The 19,310-nt window shown below is 38.9% G+C and overlaps 1 protein-coding gene across 2 annotated transcripts in view; it reads left to right on the top strand.

Moving 5' to 3' along the window:
• The window catches only part of SLC66A2 (solute carrier family 66 member 2), a 152,855-nt gene extending 141,489 nt beyond the window's left edge, over positions 1-11,366 (top strand). For both annotated transcript variants that reach the window (XM_044667275.1, XM_044667270.1), the window contains one exon: positions 9,854-11,366. In XM_044667275.1, coding sequence (XP_044523210.1) covers positions 9,854-10,061 — 208 coding nt within the window. In that variant the 3' untranslated portion in view covers positions 10,062-11,366. The remainder of the gene's footprint in view (positions 1-9,853) is intronic.
• The last annotated feature ends 7,944 nt before the right edge of the window (positions 11,367-19,310 follow it).

Below are 19,310 nucleotides of genomic sequence, written 5' to 3'. Positions count from 1 at the left end.
GAGAGAGGAGAGAGGAGAGAGGAGAGAGGAGAGAGGAGAGAGGACATCTTCCTTATTCCAAGGCCATCACGATCCATAGTGTCACTTGCCTCTGAAAAGAAGTGCTAACCCCCTTTCCATTCTGCAGTAGAGAGCTTCAAGCAAAGTAAGGATAGCCTTACTCATATTTTGCTGTAGTGAGGATTCATATCTTCTATCATTCCTTCTACTATTGGGATTTTGTGATTTTAATTTTGGGGAATGATTTGAGGAACAAGTTAAAAAAAAACCCAAAGAAGTATTATCTTAAATCTTATTAGCTAAATTTTAAATTCATCTAGATTTTTATCAGCAGTTGGGTGTTGAGTTGATAGTAGAAACTACTTTATTTCATTGGGGAAATGTTTTTTATTGAATATTGATTTAACTTCCTTAAGACATGATTTTTATATGACAACAAGGGTATTCCATGCTGCTATGTATTCTGGAATTATATATTTCAGATGCTGGTTGTCGCCCTGTCTATTGGCAGACTTTCCACCAAATGTACCCAAGTCTTTTAAACCTTGACTTGTGAGTCCCAGTTGCTTCTTTTTGACTATCATCTTTGTGACTACTTTGCAGACTTGGCTGTGTGCCTTCTAAAAGTAGAGAAACCAGAGCTATAGAAAGCACCAACTAACATGGGTATTCCTGCCAAACTTGTCTTGTTTCATGGGAGATGTTGTTTTTAGTACCTCTCATCTTGGCAGTTGGTTGGTGGTGTGAATGTATCATCTTTGCTTTATTATTTGTCTAAATACCTACATCTTCTCCCTTGGGGATGCTCTTTGGTTTAAGCTCCACTTTGGACCCTTATGTTTATGTCGTTCACGATGTTTCTTGTACAATCCAGTTTACAGTCACAGCTGTTGGTTTTTATTAAATCTCAGTATGTTGTTTTATCCCATTTCTGCAATGTTTCATTGGCTATCTTTCCTTAATTTTGTTCTCCAACACAGCTGCATGATTCTAGTCTAAGTTTTAAAGCTGTTTGTCTTTTCTAATGTGCCTGGTTCCACAAAGAAATTTCCTTCAGGAAAAAAACACAGCCAGAATGGTACATACCCTCATTAAAAAAATGGCATTGTCACTGATACACATAGGCCACTTGGGACAGTATCCTATTATCTCAGCCCCATCTTGCTCCACTTTCTGCCCAAGCTCAACATACTTCATTTTACAATTCTTACAGTTTTATACTCTTATAGGTCACCTTGAAAGTGGATTACTTTTCTTCATTTTATTATTTAAAAAGTAGAACTTGTAAATGCAGGTTATGTCATTTGAATACATGGATTTCATTATCACCTAAATGAAAATCAGAGTATAGTGATAGATATGTTAAGAGAAGCAAGACCAGCTTATGATCAAGATTCTATTTTTTTAGGGAAAACAATGAAATTAACATTCAGATGAGAAATTGTCACTGTAGAATTCCATGGTAGATGAATAATTGGCCTTGTATATAGACCTCTGCTGCCTTGTGGACACTGAATATCCAATTTTTTTTTTGTAAATAGCCTATCTCTTACAACTTGAAGAGCATTAAGCTAAATCTCAGTTACTAGATTAAATCTTTCTAAGCGAGGGGACTATAAGGGATGTGTGATCAGTCAGGTAAGAGAAGCAGTTGTGGTTTCCATGTGACTGCCCATCATAGCTAGACTCTGATTGAACTATGATTTCTATTATCTCTCAACTTTTCCCGATTTGGGCTTCCTCTTCCTATTGTGCAAGCTTCCAACTTTCCAACTTCTTACCTAGGTATAGCCTTCACAGGGCACTTAGAATCATAACCACTGGACATCCATAGAAGCAGCAGCAGCAGCAGGTGCCATAGGGGAAAGTGTCCTACCTTCAGCATGTGAATTGCCTTTCCCCCAAATTGCTTGATGAGTATGACAGGCTGGCATGGATGAGTTGTATAATGTGCATCTCAGAACTTATTACCTTATTTTTTCCAAACTAACTTTGTTTCTGAGCTTTGCAATTTTTGTTGAGGCTATCCTTTCATCCTTCCAGGTACCAATGTTTGCAATTTTAGTCAATAAACATTTATTAAGTGACATAGTTAGACCTGACTGGAGAATGAACAGGAGTGGACAGATAGAGACAGACCTGTAGCAGGGAGACTAACAAGCAGGCTATTGCAATAGACCTGAGTTAAAGACTGGCCTAAGACACTAACTAGCTGCATGACCCTGGGCAATTCAACTTAATTCTGTCTGCTTCAGTTTCCTCATCTGTAAAAGGAGCTGAAGAAGGAGATGGCAAACCATTCTGGTATCTTCATCAAGAAAATTCCAAGTGGGTCACAAAGAGTCATGTGTGACTGAAAACAACTGAACAAAAACAGAAATTATATGAGAGCAAGGGATTTAGAATGACACCGAGGTTTTGAGCCTGAATGATTGGGAAATATGATGGTGTCTTCAAAAATAACAGAAAGTTAGAAAGATGAGAGTTTGTGGAGATGGAGGTAAGTAGCAATAATGCATTCTATTCTGCGTATGTTGAGTTTAAGATTTTTGTTGGACTTCAGTCTCATTTTCAACTTCTTGCTCTCTCTTATACCATATAGTTAGTAAGTTTACAAATCTTGTTGTTTCTGCCTCTACATCTCTGTCATTTGTCACCTCTGTACCACATAGCCACCACTCCTCTTTTCCTCAATTCTCTCCCTACTCTAGTCTATCCTATCCTTTACTTAGCTATCAAAATGATTTTTCTAAAAACCTATGTGCAAGTAGATTGCTCTTCTAATAAACTCTTGTAGCTCCTTATTGACTCTAGCATCAAATTCTACTTTATTTTTACCTCATTAAAATTTTTTGTTGTTTTACAATGTATTTAGTTATTACCACAGTAGTAGATACATATAATTAATAAGTAAATATGCTTATACTGACAATGCATTATCAAGGAAGTTTGGAGCCTATTGTTCTCATTCACAAATATTATAGTTATTATTGTGTACAAGACAGTCTTGCTTTCTGCCCCAGTCATCTATGTCTGTGGAATTCATGGTGATTCTTTAATGTAGTAGACAAGCAAAATATTTTTGGGTATTTTATCATATCCTGAACTTAGGATATTTTCTTTGGACTATTCATGTTACATATGACTAAAAGAGCAACTCAATCACATAGAATGAAAAATAGAAATAGAAAAGTAATCAGCTTTGTGGTGTGACAGATCCTTTGTGTTTCTGATGCAGGGCTCAGGGAGTAATGGCAAAACAAGCAGGGAGTGCACAAGTGCATAACTTATGTGATACATAAAGTCATTTCTGAGTCAGGAATAATGTGTGCCTCTAATGCATAATAAAACTTCCTGTAAAATGAGGTTTTATAAAGCAAATCTTAATACTTTTCCATTAGCTTTAATTACAAAAGCAGATATCTATTCCTGCAAGGGAGAAAAAGTCCTTTAGCAAACTGAATTGCAATCATTTGATGAGAAAGCAGTTAGGATGGTGACTGACTGCTCCACAGTATGTGACTGGCACTTTATACCTTCTCTATCAGTTCCCTTGTCCTTTGCATCCCTTTCCTGATTCCCGAATCACACTTCTGCCACCCACCTTGGGCAGTAAGTCTTTTGTTCATTTTGGGGATTCCTTGATTTTACTCACAACTAGTAGAAATATGTTGATTCCCCCTTTTTGGCTGGATGAAGCTAGGTTTTCATTACCTCTCAAATATGTATGCACCTTCCTCTACTTAAGGGCTTTTTGACCTTTTTTTGTTTTGTTTTTGTGGTATGGTGGGCTCCTTGGAAGTTTGATAAAGTTTATGGATTCCTTAAAAACACACACACATACACATGCACATAATGCATAAAATAAAATATAGAGGTTTGCAAAAGAAATCAATTAAAATGAAATGCAGTTATTAAAAGATTTTTTAGCAAAAATCATGTTTCTGGACCCCAAGTTAACAACCTCGGCTGTAATACAGAATGGTTCTTTAAAACAACCCCTTTCTTTTCTTGATATTTTAAATCCTGTATGTTGAATTTATTTAGAACAATCATATCTTTTTCTTCTGCATTTCTGCTCCCACAGTTCTTTCTCTGAATGTGGATAATGTTCTTTCTCATAAGTCCCTCAAAATTGTTCTAGATCATTGCATTGCTGTTAGTACAGAAGTCCACTACATTCAATTGTGCCACAGTGTATCTATCTCTGTGTACAATGTTCTTCTGGTTCTGCTCCTTTCACTCTGTATCAATTCTTGGAGGTCTTTTCAGTTCACATAGAATTCCTCCAGTTAATTATTCCTTTTAGCACAATAATATTCCATCACAGTTTATTTAGCCACTCTCCAATGGAGGGACACCCCCTCATTTTCCAATTTTTTTGCCACTATAAAAAGCATGGCAATAAGGACTTTTGTTACAAGTATTTTTCCTTATTATTTTTGGTGGGTACAAACCCAACAGTGGTATGGCTGATCAAAAAGTAGACATTCTTTTAAGGCCCTTTGGGCCTAATTCCAAATTGCTTTCCAGAATGTTTGGATCATATTGGATTACTATTGAATATGTGTGTAATCACCTTTGCTATTTATAAAGATACCAAAGCATGAATAAGACAAAAGTAGCTCTTTGAGACCAAGGACTATTTTTTAAAATTAAATTTTAAATCCTCATAAGCAATATACATTGTCAAACAAAACAGATTCAAATATTGGCAAAGCCTAAAACAGCATATAACATTTTTTGTCCATTTAATCATATTACATACATTACCTCTGGGTCTAGAGGTACATTGCATGCTTTCTCTTCAATCCTGTGGTGTAATCATCAATCATTTTTGTTGATCAGAGCTCTCTTTTAAAATTTTTTTTATTTTTACAATTTTACAATTTGTACTAAAGCAACTCTTATTATGCTATAGGAGCTGATATGCTGATAATGGGATGGCCCAAGGTCCTCTGATGGTATGAGGACCTGAAGCTGAGTGAGAGTGGGAATCCCTAGGTGAACACCAGGTTGTGGTGGTGAACACCAAGATCCCACAGGAATATTTGTTACTAAACTAATACACCCAGCTCCACTACAACAGTGTCCCAGGAATAAGTGATCAAATAAAAGACTATGGGTTAGATCACACAGCTCCTTGACTGCTTATCCTGGCTCTAAAACTGCTAGATAACGCTAGTGACTGGGGCTTAACTGTAATTTGAGTAATCCCTCTTCCCTCAGATACCCAAGAATATATGTTGATAATCCTTAGGGTAATGATAACATACACTTAAGTTTCAGAATTTAATAACAACAAACCTAGGGCAAGGGCCACAGGGACTGAGGGGAAAGCTTGACTAAAGCTAATGATCAGGTGATGTTAATTGAAGGTAGTCAGGTTTGAGATTATCAGCTGGAGAGGTTTGTCCCCTTGGTTGCAACCTGGCCAGGCCAGGCTCCTTGGCCTGAACCAGATTGATGGTATTTATATTGCTTCTTCCTTGATGATCAGTTGAATAGGATGAATAACACAGCTTTACACAGAAGTTGAGGGTGTGATAGAGATTAGAACTGGATGCAGGTATCCTGAGTTGATTTGGCCCTCCGCAATCCCAACCAACCTCCCACTATAAATTCCTTTTCCAAATTGAGAGAGCTTCTTGTTCAAAATTCCGCTTTTTATAGTCTTCCAGTAACTGCCTCTCCTTTGCTGGCTCATGGCAAGCTAGGTTGGTTCCAAGTTCTAAACTGCTAAGTGTCACTCATCCTGCTCTCCATTTTGCATAGCAGAAATATACTTTTGTTACAGTATGAATTGTTTAAGCTTTGCTTGATTCATTTTGTATCCATTCATATAAGTCTTTCCAGGTTTCCCCTAAAAGGGTCAGAGACCAGTTTTTGTTTTGTTTATATCCCTAGCATTTGATATTTATCCCTGGCACGTAGAAAACATTTAGTGAATTGAACTGGATACAGTAATGCCCAAGTTGTTATATCTTATAAGTAGGAAAGTATTTAGAGCTTGAAGGGGTCTTAGAGATTGTTTATTCCAGTCCCCACACACACACACACACCTTGTTTTTTGTTTGGTTGACAAAACTAAAGCCTAAGAAGACCAAGAATCAGAGCCAAGATTCAAACCTATATATTGTACATCTCAAAAAGTACTCTTTTTGCTACACTTAAATGACTTTGTGTACTTTTGTTAACATAAAGAACTGAAGAAAAATCACACAACAAGCACATTGTTTACAATTTTACAAACTCTAATTAAACCACATTGTGATTGTCTTGCCTGTCAGTTGTATCCTGCCTTTTCCTCTACTTGCATGCTTCTATTATGGTAGGTTTAGTGCCAGTAAATGTTATATTCTCTTTTGTGTGTGTGGTAGAATCAAGTAAAAGGAATTACTTTTCCTTCTTTGCCCAGCTTGAATTTGATAACCAAAAGCCTCACCAGTCTTCTTTAGCTTTTTTAATGGAAATGAATCTAACTTAAGTATATTTTGGTTAAAAAAATGAGACTGTTTATTTTAATTTTCTTAGTAAGGTCCTTCTGCTAAGGAAGAAATTTATATGGAACAAAAGCCATGTAAATGACGGTTGGGCAAGTAAGGGAAATCAGTGCCATTTATAAGGCATTTATTTTGTAGTGACTAGGGAATTGGAGTTGGATTCAGGAAAACAAGTTCACATCTCTGCTTCAGACACTTACCACCTGTATGATGATGGGCAAGTCACTTAACCTCTCTCTCTGCCTCACTTTTATGTGTAAAATAGCAAAGCCTTCACACTCCTTCTTTATCATCTTCCCAACATGCTTGTTTGAAGCCACTGTCATTATCTCTCTCCCACTGAAACCTTGGACTCCAGCTATCTCCAGATCAACACAGCACTCTCTTTCCACCTCCTCTTTATGTTTGTTTATTTTCCTCATTAGAATGTAAGCAAACCCCTTGAAGGCAGAGACTGTCTTGCTTGTTTAAATTTGTATCCCTGGTGCTTAGCATAAGGCCTCATGTATAGTCAGCTCTTAATAAGTGCTTTATCGTTTTGTCTACCTATAATAAAGTGGAAGTTGGATCTGATGACCTTCTACCTTCATTCCACCTCTTGAAATCTGTAATTCTCTGGGCTGATCTGAGAAGCAGTATAGCATAGTGGCTTCTGAACCAGGAAGGTCAAGCTTCACTTATCACCTCTTGAAACTTTTTTTTTCTGGTGACTCGAGACACATCACCTAAACTTCTTAGTGTTCTGGGTGCTCATTTTCATTGATGGAAGGATGGAGCAACAAACTGCTCCCCATTCCTGCCTTTATAAAGGGCCCCAAACCTTCCAGGTGATTCTTCATTTTCTGTTAGCTGTTTTGCTTGGTTTTTATTCCAGGAACATCCTACCCCCTTTACTAAGTACCTTGTCTTTTCCGATGAAAGAACTGTAAGCTCCTTGTGGGTAGGGGCTGGGTTTTTTTTTGTTTTTTTGTTGTTTTTTTTTTTGTCTCCCTAATGCAGTACTTTTTTGGCCTACTGGCCCCTTTCTAGAAAAAATATTACTTAGTGCCCCCTGACACATACTATCACCACCCCCTTACAGTTATTCACCGTCCCCAAATGCACTTGTGGCCATCACTGCCTCCCTGGATCGCTGCAGCACCCACCAAGGGACAGTGGAGCCCACTTTGGGAATCACTGCTCTAATGCTTAGCACAATGCCTGGTACATGGTATGGGTGTTATAAATGTTTATTGACTGATGAAAGAATTGTTCTTGGAATAATAAAGACTTAGGTTCAAATCCTGCTTCATACACTTACTAGTTGCATAAATGACCTTTCAGTTTCAGTTTCCTTGCCTATAAAATGGAAATTATAATAACACCTAACTCACATGGTTGTTATGAAGATCAAATGTGATGACATGTGTAAAATGATTTACAAATATGAAAGTGCTATGTAAACATTAGTTACTAGTATTATTGGGCATTATTGGATATATAACCAAAAGAAGCTTCCAAAAAGATATAAGGTTACCCTGTAATAAAAACCTCCACTGAATGTTGATCTCTCCTGTCCTATTTTGTTCACGGAGATATGCTAGTTAGGTGATGAGAGGTTATAAACTTTTATTAATAAGGAAAGCTGAATAACCTCCACATGATACACCAGGCAAGTTCAGGTACAATAAAGTAGAATAATTAGCTTGCATTATGTGTCAGGAGGCCTGGTTTCTAATCCTGGATCTGCCACACTGCCACTCTGTGGTCTTGGGTGAGGGGCAAGGGAGTTTAGTGAAAAGAGAACCAGTGTTGAAGTCCAGAATACCTTTGTTCAGGTCCAGCCTCATACACAGTTGTGGTCTTCTGTACTTGAAGAGGATCAAAATCGCATCATTATGTTGGAATCAACATATGATGTGTCTGATTGTGGTTGATTAGATCAGTACAAGTTTGAAAGGCTCTACCACAGGTTGGGGTCAGATAGCCTTATGAAAATTTGGGGTGGAGATGTCTTTAAATTTTGGCATCTCACATTTCTTTTGAGCTACTGCAGTTCTGCTTTGCTCAGAAGACAGTTCCTTCTTTTTGTTGGAACACTATGCTTGTGCCAGCATCTCACATGTCTCATAATCAATACCAAAGTTCTTCAGAAAGATTAAGAGTCCTTGAATCACTTCTGATCTCCATGTGAGAGCTTGCCTTGTGTGAGTTCTCCATAAAATAGTCTTTTAGGCAAACATATGTTTGGCATTCAAACAACATGGATAGGTCACCAGGATTGCTTGTGCTCACTGTAGTAGCCTTTGAATGCTTGGCAATTCAACTCAAGAAAGGACATCAGAAACCAATACCTTGTTTTGCTAGGTGATCTTCAGAGTGTTTTTAACACAATTCAATGGAAGTGGTTTGGTTTCCTCTGACACAGTGACTGAACCTACCTGGACATATCACTTAATCCCACAGTGCTTTAGGGAACTCTCAGATGCTGAATTACTGAGATGGTGCTCATTTCCATTGATAGAGGGAATTCCTCTCTTAGGAGTTTACCTAGACCAAGAAAGCAGGTCGTATTTTAAATAAAAACAACCTCAAGCTAAACACCTTTCTGGGCCTTTTCATCTTTTAAAATCGGAGTGTTGGATTAAATGATTTCTAAGTCCTTTGGGGTTTTCAAATTGTGTGAAACCAGGTCACCACACAGTTTTTAGGAATATGTGTTCCATTTGTTTAAAATTCTTGTTATTCCTTATTTCATTGGGCAAAAGCTCAATTGCTCAACGAGGCCTTCTGTATGCTGTCTGAATGATGAGGAATGAGATTTCCCCTTCTGTTATAGTCTCTAACCTGTACTTAGCATGAGAGTGTGATTCAGTGCAGAGGCCAGGGACCAAGTAGTATGACCTCAAGTGCTGTCAGTGATGGCACTATCCCTTTACTTCTTTGGACTTGACTTCTAAAGTTTTTTCTGACTCTAACCTCCTATGTTTCTAATATGGGCTCATAATTCTATAAAAGGAGCACCTTGCCTAAAATTAAGGTAGTCTTGATATACTAGAAGGCGTGATAAATTTGGAGTCAGAGAGCCTTGAGTTTGAATCCTGGCATTGTTCTCAGTGTACCATTGCTCATCTGTGGGTAGGCCACTCCACCTCTGAAGGAATAAAGGGATAAATCCATGATCCTTCTCTAGGTCTAAATCTGTGATCCTGAGCTCCCTATGAATTAATAGATTTTACAAAGAAAAGTAGAAGAATTTAAATTTAAAGGGAAACTTGTTTTATTTAAAAAAGAATCTCAACGTGTCTTTTCATACATGTAGCCAAGTTGTATCTAATCTTTATCTTTCAATTGTGTCTTTTTCCTTACAGCATCAAGATGGTATTAATGTGGACCAGTGGTGATACCTTTAAGACTGTCTACTTCATCCTTAATCAGGCCCCTTTCCAGTTCTCTATCTGTGGCCTGCTGCAGGTGCTGGTGGACATGGCCATCCTGCTGCAAGTTTACCTGTACACCTACTACCCCCAGAAGCCAGCGTCACATGCGGCACATCCAGTCAGTGCAAAGGCCCTCTGAAGGCATAGAAAGAAAAGATATCTGCCGTCATCAAGGGGGGACATCAGCCATCTGACAGCTCTGCTTTCCTCCGAATGAGCCTGGAGATACAGCTGCCTCCTTCCATTCAAAAGCAAAAAAGGACTGGGAAATGTACTAGGGTGCATTGGTGAGGCTGTGTGGGATTAGGGGAAAAGGCATGAGGAAGAGGAAGAGGAGAGAAGAACTGAATGTCCAATATCTTGAGGGTTAGCTTTAATAATCTATTATTGTACTTCAATCTTACTAGGCAGTGAGGATGTTGAAAATCTTGGTTTTGATAGGTTTCCTCCCATACTTGCTTATGGGCCTTATTCCTAATAGGGTAGTATAAGTATATTATTATGTATGCATGCTCATGAATGAGCATTTATATAGAAATGTATTTTATATCTCAAGGGCTGGGTTTTAATTTTTTTAATGATATAAAATTTTTTTCTACCCACTATTCCCCCCTTCAAAAAACCCACCATCCATAAAAGTATTTGATCTGAATTCTTAAAATATTTATAAATATTATGCACATTGAAATTTAAGTTTAGAATACTTATTAGAAAAGTTAGTTCTCTTGATGTCCTGGGAACAGCCACCATAGTCAGCAATGTTAGGTAAAAGAGAGAAAAAGAAAAACAGTCCCAGTTATCAAGGAGAAGTAGTTAAAAATCAGTTTCAGGTTCCCATCTCCAAGCACAGGTTATCTCTCTGTACAAGATTGAATCCCCATTTGGCACTCAAGCACCAGTCACCTTTTAAATGGACTATTCTCTCATTTCCTTTACTGCTGGCAGTGGAGGACAGGCTAGGGAATTGTTTTGACTTCCTGGGGACCTTGTAGTAGCTGTGAAGGTTGCTAAGGGTGATGATGAGTTGCTCTCTTGTCTGGGGACAGAGGAAGTTGATTCTCTTCTGTGACAAGGAAAGATCGACAAAAGAGAGGCCAAGATTGGGTAAACTGGCAGTCCTGTTCATGGCTTACTCACTGCCCCAGCTACTGCTGCTGAGTGATGGCATCACTTGAATGGAGGGAGGACCTTGATAGAAATTTGTGAGGAATAGGCAAGAGGGAAGGAGAAAAGCCAGAAATACTGACAGGAGTAACGAATAATTCCTAGGAACAATCTATGGCACCAATCGCCTTCACTTAAAAATAGCTCTGTTTGCTCACCATCCCCTCTCACAGGATGACTCAGTGCCAAACAGTAAGCGTTTGTGACCTGAGGGGAGAGAACTTGGATTCCCTGAGGTTTACAGATAGAAAAGAAACATTGTCAAAGGTTGGCTAGACAATTCTTTTGTCAGCAGCTCTTCCAAAGAGGTTCAGTATTAGCTACAGACCAGGAGGATCACTAAGAAGGTGAGGGACAAATAATTTTATATATCCAAATAATATATATATATATATATATATGTACGTACACATATATATAGCTATATAGTTTTATATATATAGTTATATATATATATTCTACACTTATATATGGAAAAGAAGTTCTATGTAATGAATTTTATATATACATATGTATTTATTTGGCTAGTGTTGACACTGGAGAGCCTTGGTTTGGAATGTAGCATTTCCATGGGGTTCTGATTGATAATTTTCATCACCATTTGCCCTTGGCTTCTATCGCTTGTTTCCAGAGACAGACAGACCTAACCTAAATGTCTTTTGGGTACCAGTATTTCCTGAAACTCTTGGGCATTATTATTTCTTTGCTGGCCTTCTCCCTAAGACCCACTTTACAGACTAAATGCTACTGTGGACCTCTGGGGTATCCTCTGGGCATTTGATAATCCTTTTTTAGGTCAGGAAGAGCTCAGGGGATACAGCACCCCAATGTTTTGCTTTTTTTTACAGATGCTGTTTCGCACTGGGTCTGCATGCTGGCTGGTGCTGTACTCTGCTGAACTAGATAAAGGGGCATACTTTCAGTAGTGACAAAGAAGCATTGAATCCCAATTGGATACAAGGCACTGTGCCTGCAGTCCTTCTCTATTCAAATGTTATTCAACCGGAGGAACCCACACAGTTCCAGATGGGTTGGCTCTTGTGAGACTTCACTCTTTAGTGAAGCTTGACCTCAAGGCTCCCATTTCCTAGGAGGGCCAGGGGAATCCATATCTTTTAGCTCCTTGGAGATATGATGGTTAAATCCCATCTTTGGATGTTTTTGCTTTTTTAGGTCTCTTTCCTTTCTTTTCTTCTTCTTGGCATTATACAAACACACATGTGCACAGATAGCATTTGACTTGGGTTCTTCAGGAAAGTCCAACAGCACAAGCTACTGGAAGAGGGGGAAATCCTTAGACAAAGGCACAGTCTCACCAGTTTAAAGTCAGGAATGAACTCTGTGCCAGTGACACTAATTATACTTAAAACTCAGGAATGCTGTTCTTTCAATGGCTTGGCATGGAGTTCTGTGGGTACAACTCCATTGATTTTGTTTGTTACCATATGCTCTTATGCCTAAAGTGACCTTACAAAGATGGCATATAGGTGGCATAGTGGGCCAGGAACATCTTTGCCTGCCCAGCTTCTTTCTTACTCCAGTTGTGTTCTCCTGACTAACCGGACTTCTCTATTTCCAGGTTAATTTACCTTCTTGCCCTAGCAGAATCCACTTGTTTGTATACACACACGGTCACCCTGTCTATCTTTTGATAACCTGGCTGTGCAGAGTACAGCTAAGTATTACTACTTGGTAGTCCCTGTTTAACTTTCTTACGTGGATGTGTCATAGCCAGAATTCAGTTCTGGGCTATTTTCTATTCAGTTCAAAAAAATTAATCCTTTGGGGTTGAAGCTGATGGAACAGATAAACGCAAAAGACCAAGAGTTCTAAATACCTATGTCTTGCTAACAGAGAATGATACTGAGAAGAAAATGGAAGTTTGTTTCGTTTTCTTTTTCTTTTTTAGTACAGAAGAATTGTTTTCTGTTGCAGATACTAACTTGTCTGCAGTCTAAACCAAAGCTCTACGGACAAGTTGTATGTTCTTTCCAAAGGGGCTGCAGGGTGCTAGGTGCTGGGGTAGTGGAATAATGCTTGAAATATGTTTAGGGGATGAACTCCCTTAGACTTTTGGCCTGTAAGATGCTTTAAGAATGTTACTGAGATTTACATAATAATAAAATAAAAAATATAAGGAGATGTCTGTCTCTTGTTTGCCTCAAAAGCTAACATGTCAGTGTATATCAAGCACTTTTCTGTTGACCATATGATGCACATTCTGAAGAATTCACAGTATTTGTTGATTATGATGACTTTAAATAAACACACATATGCATTCAGTGGGGGGCTTTTTTGAGTGGATTTCAGGCTTGTATAAATTTGTGGGAAAATACTTTAGGAGTCATCATTTCCCCTCCCTTTCATGCTCTTTCCTTTATAGAAATGACTTCAAAGGATTATGATTTGCCCTTATTCCACACCCCATGCCTACCTCTTGTCTTTTTTGTGACCCTTGGCCTACCTACTTAGCTCAACCTTGCCTCAGAGCTTTCCCACAAAAGGTCAACACTAATCTGTTAATCAACAAACAAATATTTTTTAAGCAAATAGGTGCTCAGAACTGTGTTAAACACTGGGGGTCCAAAGAAAAGCACAACTGTGCCCCTGACTTCTAGAAACTTATATTCTGATGGAGTTTTTTGAACAAAACATGTGGAAGAATTGACATGTGCGTTATATATATTACAAAGGTACTATAAGAAAGGGGCTGAGGAAACGGGAAGTGGGAGAGTCCTTGTGTGAACACGGTATTTCTGCCCCAATCATTCCTAGTTTTTCCTTCCCAAATCACCAAGCTTCAATATTGGGGCCCCTCTGCTGGACAAACCACTATTCTGGGACACCCAGTTTTCTTGAGGGCTGTGTATTCCTAGAATTGGCACCTCTGCATATTGCACTTATTTTTCCATTTATGTGGTGTCAGTCAGCCAGTTTACTAATTATAAAGCCCTGGAAATGTGTGTGCACATGTGTATGCTTCTCTCTTTTTCCTCCTTCTCCCTAGGCGGCTTCCCTCTTTTCTCTCCCTCTTTTTTATTGTCCCCGTCTCCAGGGGTTAGAACTGCATGTATGTGTATATGTATGCATGTCTGTACATGTACACACACATGTGATTTGGGGGAAGAGGAATGAGGAGATCTAATTTAAGGAACAATTTTGATCACATACTAGGTATAAGGAATGACATTCGATGGCATTTATAGTCCTAGACAAAGAGGGAACAGTTTATTTTTTTCCAAACAAAAATGAAACACATCTAGTTATACATTTGCACTTTTATTATCCCCACACAAAACTTCTTTTGCTGCCATATTACATTTTTAACTGGCAAATGCTTCTGTGCCAAGTATAATTCCTTTGGGGGACTCAACCAATCAATAAATATTTATTAGAAACTTACTATGTGTCAGGCACTGTGCCAAGGGCTGGGGATAGAAAGAAAAAACAGTTCCTTGCCTGAAAGGAACTTCCATTCTAATGGGGGAAGAGACAGCCATGCATACTGAGTATATACATATTGAGTATATACAAAATGAATACAAGATAGTTTTGGAGAGCGTAAAGACCTAGGTTGTGCAACTGTGCAAATTAAACAGATTTACTATTATTCTTGACCCTTTGCTCAGCTTTGCAAAAGGAAGGTTTAAGATCCAGTGTGACTCCTTCAGTACATGTGGCGGAAAGAGTCAGAAAGCTGCTAGTCTTGGTTTAGGGAGACCCCCCCACCATGAGAGTTTAAAAAGGAATGTGCCAAACGGGATGGAAACCAAATAGAACAGAAGGCAGGTAATTTGTTTTTCTGTGTGACTCATTACTAATTCTACTTGTTAATTAATCATTGAAATCTGTTTGGTGATGAAGTCTAACAGACAGGACTCCAGAAGGTCACAGGTACAAATCACACTTGTCAGATTTTGATGGACTCCTCCCAGAAGCCATGAGTGACTTATGTCTGGTAATAGAATTATGCATCTTGGCCCATTTTCACCAGTGAACACCTCTCAGCTGGGTAGTCAGCTCCACGATAGCCAAAAGATAACACTAAGTTTGCATGATTTCTCTGTGTCTATGCGCAATGAGGTAGGGAAACCGTATCCTGAATTAAAGAAACCGGGTCTATAGAAGTCAGTTATCTAGTATTTATTAAGCTTCTACTATGAGCCAGGCTCTCAGCTGACTGCTGGGGATACAAAGAAAGGCACAAAAAAAGATTCTGCTCTCAAGGAGTCTAATGGCAGAGCAACCTGAAAGCAGTAGTGTACTAGCAAATTATACAGGATAAATTGGAAATAATCAACAAAGGGAAGATTAAGATTAAGGAGGACTGGGAAAAGCTTCTTGCAGGTGAGGGGATTATAGCTGGTATGTGAAGAAGCCAAGAGTCAGAGCAGGAAGAGCATTCCAGGCATAGGATGTAGTCCCTGAAAATTATCTGGAGTTGGGAGATGGAGTTTTTTGTTCAAGGATCAGCAAAGAGGCTAATGTCATGGGATCCCAGAGGATGTTCTGGAAGTAAGGTATAAGAAAACTGGAAAGGCAAGAGGAGGCCAGTTTATGGAGTTCTTTGAATTCCAAAGGATTTTATATTTGTTCATGGAAGTCATTGGGAGCCTATAAGAGAATACAGAATAGGGGAGCTAACAACGTCAGATCTGTGTTTTAGGAAGATCACTTTGCCTGCTTAGTGGAGGTAGTCTGGAGTGGAGACACATGATCCATATGTGAGATGATGAAGGTGTACAACATGGGAGTGGCCATGATGAGGGAGAGAAGGGAGTATATACAGGAAATAGTATGAAAGTAAGCTGTAGAATTTGACAATACATTGACTATGGGATATGAGAGTGAGAAGTCAAGGACAGCTAGGGTGGCTGAGAAGTGCTGGTAGGGAAGGCAAATGGCATTAATGGGGATAGGGAAAGGCTGCCTGGACAAGGTGGGATTTTAGCCAAGGAAGCCTCCTGGGTTGAAGAAGGAGAACATTCCACATGTGGAGGAGAGCCAGTGAAAATGCAGTCAAGAGATCCAATGGCTTGTCTGAGGAACAGCAAGGAGACTAGTATCTCTGGATCATAGAATAGCAAGGAGGCCAGTGTTTATTTAAGAAGACTGGAAAGTGGTGGGTGGGTATGTAGGCTATGAAGGATTTTAAAAGCCAAACTATTTTATACTTGATCCTGGAGGTGCCAGGGAACCACTGGAGCTTATTGACTAAGGGAATGATATGGTCAGATGTGTTTTTAGGAAAATTAATTTGACAGATGAGCATAGACTGGAGTAGGGAAAGGGAATCCAGCCAGAAGGCTCTTGTAGTTCTGGTGCAAAGTGAGGAGGATCTGCAGTTGTTTAGTTTTAGTATCTGAGAGAGAGAAAAGCATGTTTAAGAGATAAGACTTTGGTTCTGGAGAAGAGATAAGGAAATGTGCCTTTCTCCTTTTAGTGAAGAAGGAAATAAGGGTATGGAATGCTGCATATACTATCAGATGTGATAGATGTATTAGTTGGTTTTGCTTATTTGTTTTTTCTTGGTCATAAGAGAAACCTTATATTGTGATATAAAAACAAAAAGCATGAATAAGACTTTAAAAAATAAAAGTGTTTAACACAGCCTGGCCAAAAAAAATTAAATACAAGACTTGATTACTAATTGATTATGGGGGATATGAGAGAAAATAACTACCAAATGGAGCAGGTTTTTTTTTTTTTAATCTCATTGGCCTTCTAGAGTAGAATTGGGAGCAATGAGTGAAAATCGCAAAGAAAGAAATTTAGGTTTACATCACAAATTTCCTAAGAATTAGACTTGCCCCAAAGGAGAAATGACTTACCTCTAGAGGTGGTGTATTCTTTCTCCTTGGACGTCTTCAGGCAGCAACTGGATGACTGTTTGTTAGGTATGTTATAGTAGGCATTTCTTTCATTTATGGGTTGGTCTAGATGTCCAATGAAGTCCTTTCCTGCTCACAAATTTTGATTCAGACATGTCTAGAAGAGTCTAGCCTCATTGTATAAATGAGAAAACTGATGCCCACCAAGGTGAAGTGAAGTTGCCCATGACACATAGTACAGTGGTTCTTGTTCAGCCTCCTATTTTGGAAAAGAAAGGTTATGCTAAAAAAAAAAAAAAAAAAAAAAGGGCAAAGAATTGAATTTAAACCCCTTCCCCACCACCACCAAATCTAAATCAAAAAGAAGGAAACTTCTCTTTCTGGTTTCTTGAGTCATACTTTAAATCCTCCCCTTTTATTTCAGGATAAAATACCCTGGCGATTGGGAATCACTCCCCATTCCCTTTCATCATTAGTTGGTGTAGTCCTAGAAGAACTGTTTCCTTTGGTGTTGATGGGGTGAGAATGTCAGAGAGAGCCCAACCAGCTTTTATTTTATTTTAAGTGTTTGGGGGAAAGGGTGGCAAGCATGTGGTCTACTTTCTCTTTAAGCAGCTGGATTTGTGACCAAATAGAATTGGCCAAGAGCCACCTGGACTCTTCTAACCTAAGGTTTTTCTACTTCGGTGAGGACTGAATCAGATTAGGAAGAGAAAGAATTTTCATAGCTAGAATCTTATTAAATTTCCCAAGTATTTGAAGATGGAGAGAGGAAAAAGGAGGAATATAGGTTTAAAGGTCAACAAGCATTTATTAAGGGTCTGTTTCACGCCTGCTACTGTGCTAAGCCTTGGAGAGGGAACAATCACAAGGGAAAGTGACAAAAAAAATTTTTTTAACAACCAAAAATTATAATAAACAATCCCCACTTCTCAAGTTGCTCACAGTCGAATGGAAGAGACAACACACAACTATGCATAAATAGGTTAATTTCATGATAAAAAAAAAAAAAGGAAAAGAAAGAAGGCAAGAATATTTAGAGGGATTGGGGAAGGCTTCTTATTGAAGGCAAGATTTTGGCTGGAACTTGAAGGAATGAAGCCTGGAGACAGAGGCAAGGAGAAGGAGAATTTTAAGCATGAAGGACAGCCAATGAAATGCCCAGAATCAGGAGAGACGGAGTATCAGGTGGGAGGAACAGGAAGATAGCCAATGTCACTGAATTCAGGAGTAGGTGGAAGGAAATGAAATGTAGGAAGACTGGAAAGTTCAGATATGAAGGCCTTTAAAAACAGAGGATTTTATGTTTGGTCCTAGAGCCTCTGGAGTTTACTAAATAGAGGTGATCTAGGTCTTTAGAAAGATCAATTTAGGGGGCAGCGAGGTGACTCAGTGGATTGAGAGTCAGGCCTATTGACAGGAGATCCTGGATTTGAATTTGACCTCAGACACTTCCTAGCTGTGTGACCCTGGGCAAGTCACTTAATCCCCATTGCTGACCCTTTACCACTCTACTGCCTTGGAACCAATACAGAGAATTGATTCTAGGATGAAAAATAAGTGTTTAGAAAAATAAAAAAAGTTGACAGCTGAATGGAAGGTGAACTGGAGTAGAGAGGAACTTGAAGCAGGAAAATCAAACATAAGGCTACTGAAATAATTCAAGTCATGAAGTGATGTTAAGAGTCTGGATCAGGGTCACTGGGGGGATGGGAAATAAGAAGGTAGAACCCAGGTCAAGAGAGGTTAGAACTAGATAAGCAGATCTGAGAATTATTTACATAGATATTAATTAAATTCATAGGAACAGATGAGATCATCAAATGAAACAGTATCAAGGGAGAATAGGGCACAGGGCAGTGCCTTGGAACACCCATGTTGGTGGGCCTAACTTGGAAGAAGATCCAGAGGAGACTCTGGTTGGACAAAGTGGTGTCACCAAAATATAGAAAGGGAATATCAAGGAGGAGAAGATGGTTGACAATTTCAAAGCCTGTAGAAAAGTTTAGAAGGATGAGGATTGAGCAAAGGCCTTTGAATTTGGTGATTAAGAGATCATAGGTAACTTTAGAGAGAGCCCTTTCTAGCCTACCTCCCTCAGCTTGCAGGTGAGCAAACTGAGGACTGGTAAAGTGAAGTGATCTTCCTAAAGTAAGTAAATAGCAGAGCAATTTGAACTTCAAGTCCTTTGACTCCAAATCCATTGTCCTTCCCGCTACAGTAAAATGTAATTCAAATATTAACAGTCCTCCCTAACATCTTCGAATCTGCCCTCACCAGTTCCACTCAAAAATCATATCCAACTGCAATTGCCCCCCCCTTTAAGCCCCCTCTTTTGTAGCCTCAGAGTTGCAGGTTAGGTGCTCAAGCCTCATTTAGTAAGTTGGATCCAT

Source organism: Gracilinanus agilis, chromosome 1, assembly GCF_016433145.1.
Source record: "Gracilinanus agilis isolate LMUSP501 chromosome 1, AgileGrace, whole genome shotgun sequence".
Classification (NCBI taxonomy): Eukaryota; Metazoa; Chordata; class Mammalia; order Didelphimorphia; family Didelphidae; genus Gracilinanus; species Gracilinanus agilis.
Note: the sequence above shows the minus strand (reverse complement) of the source record. Positions and strands in the feature narration are given on the sequence as shown.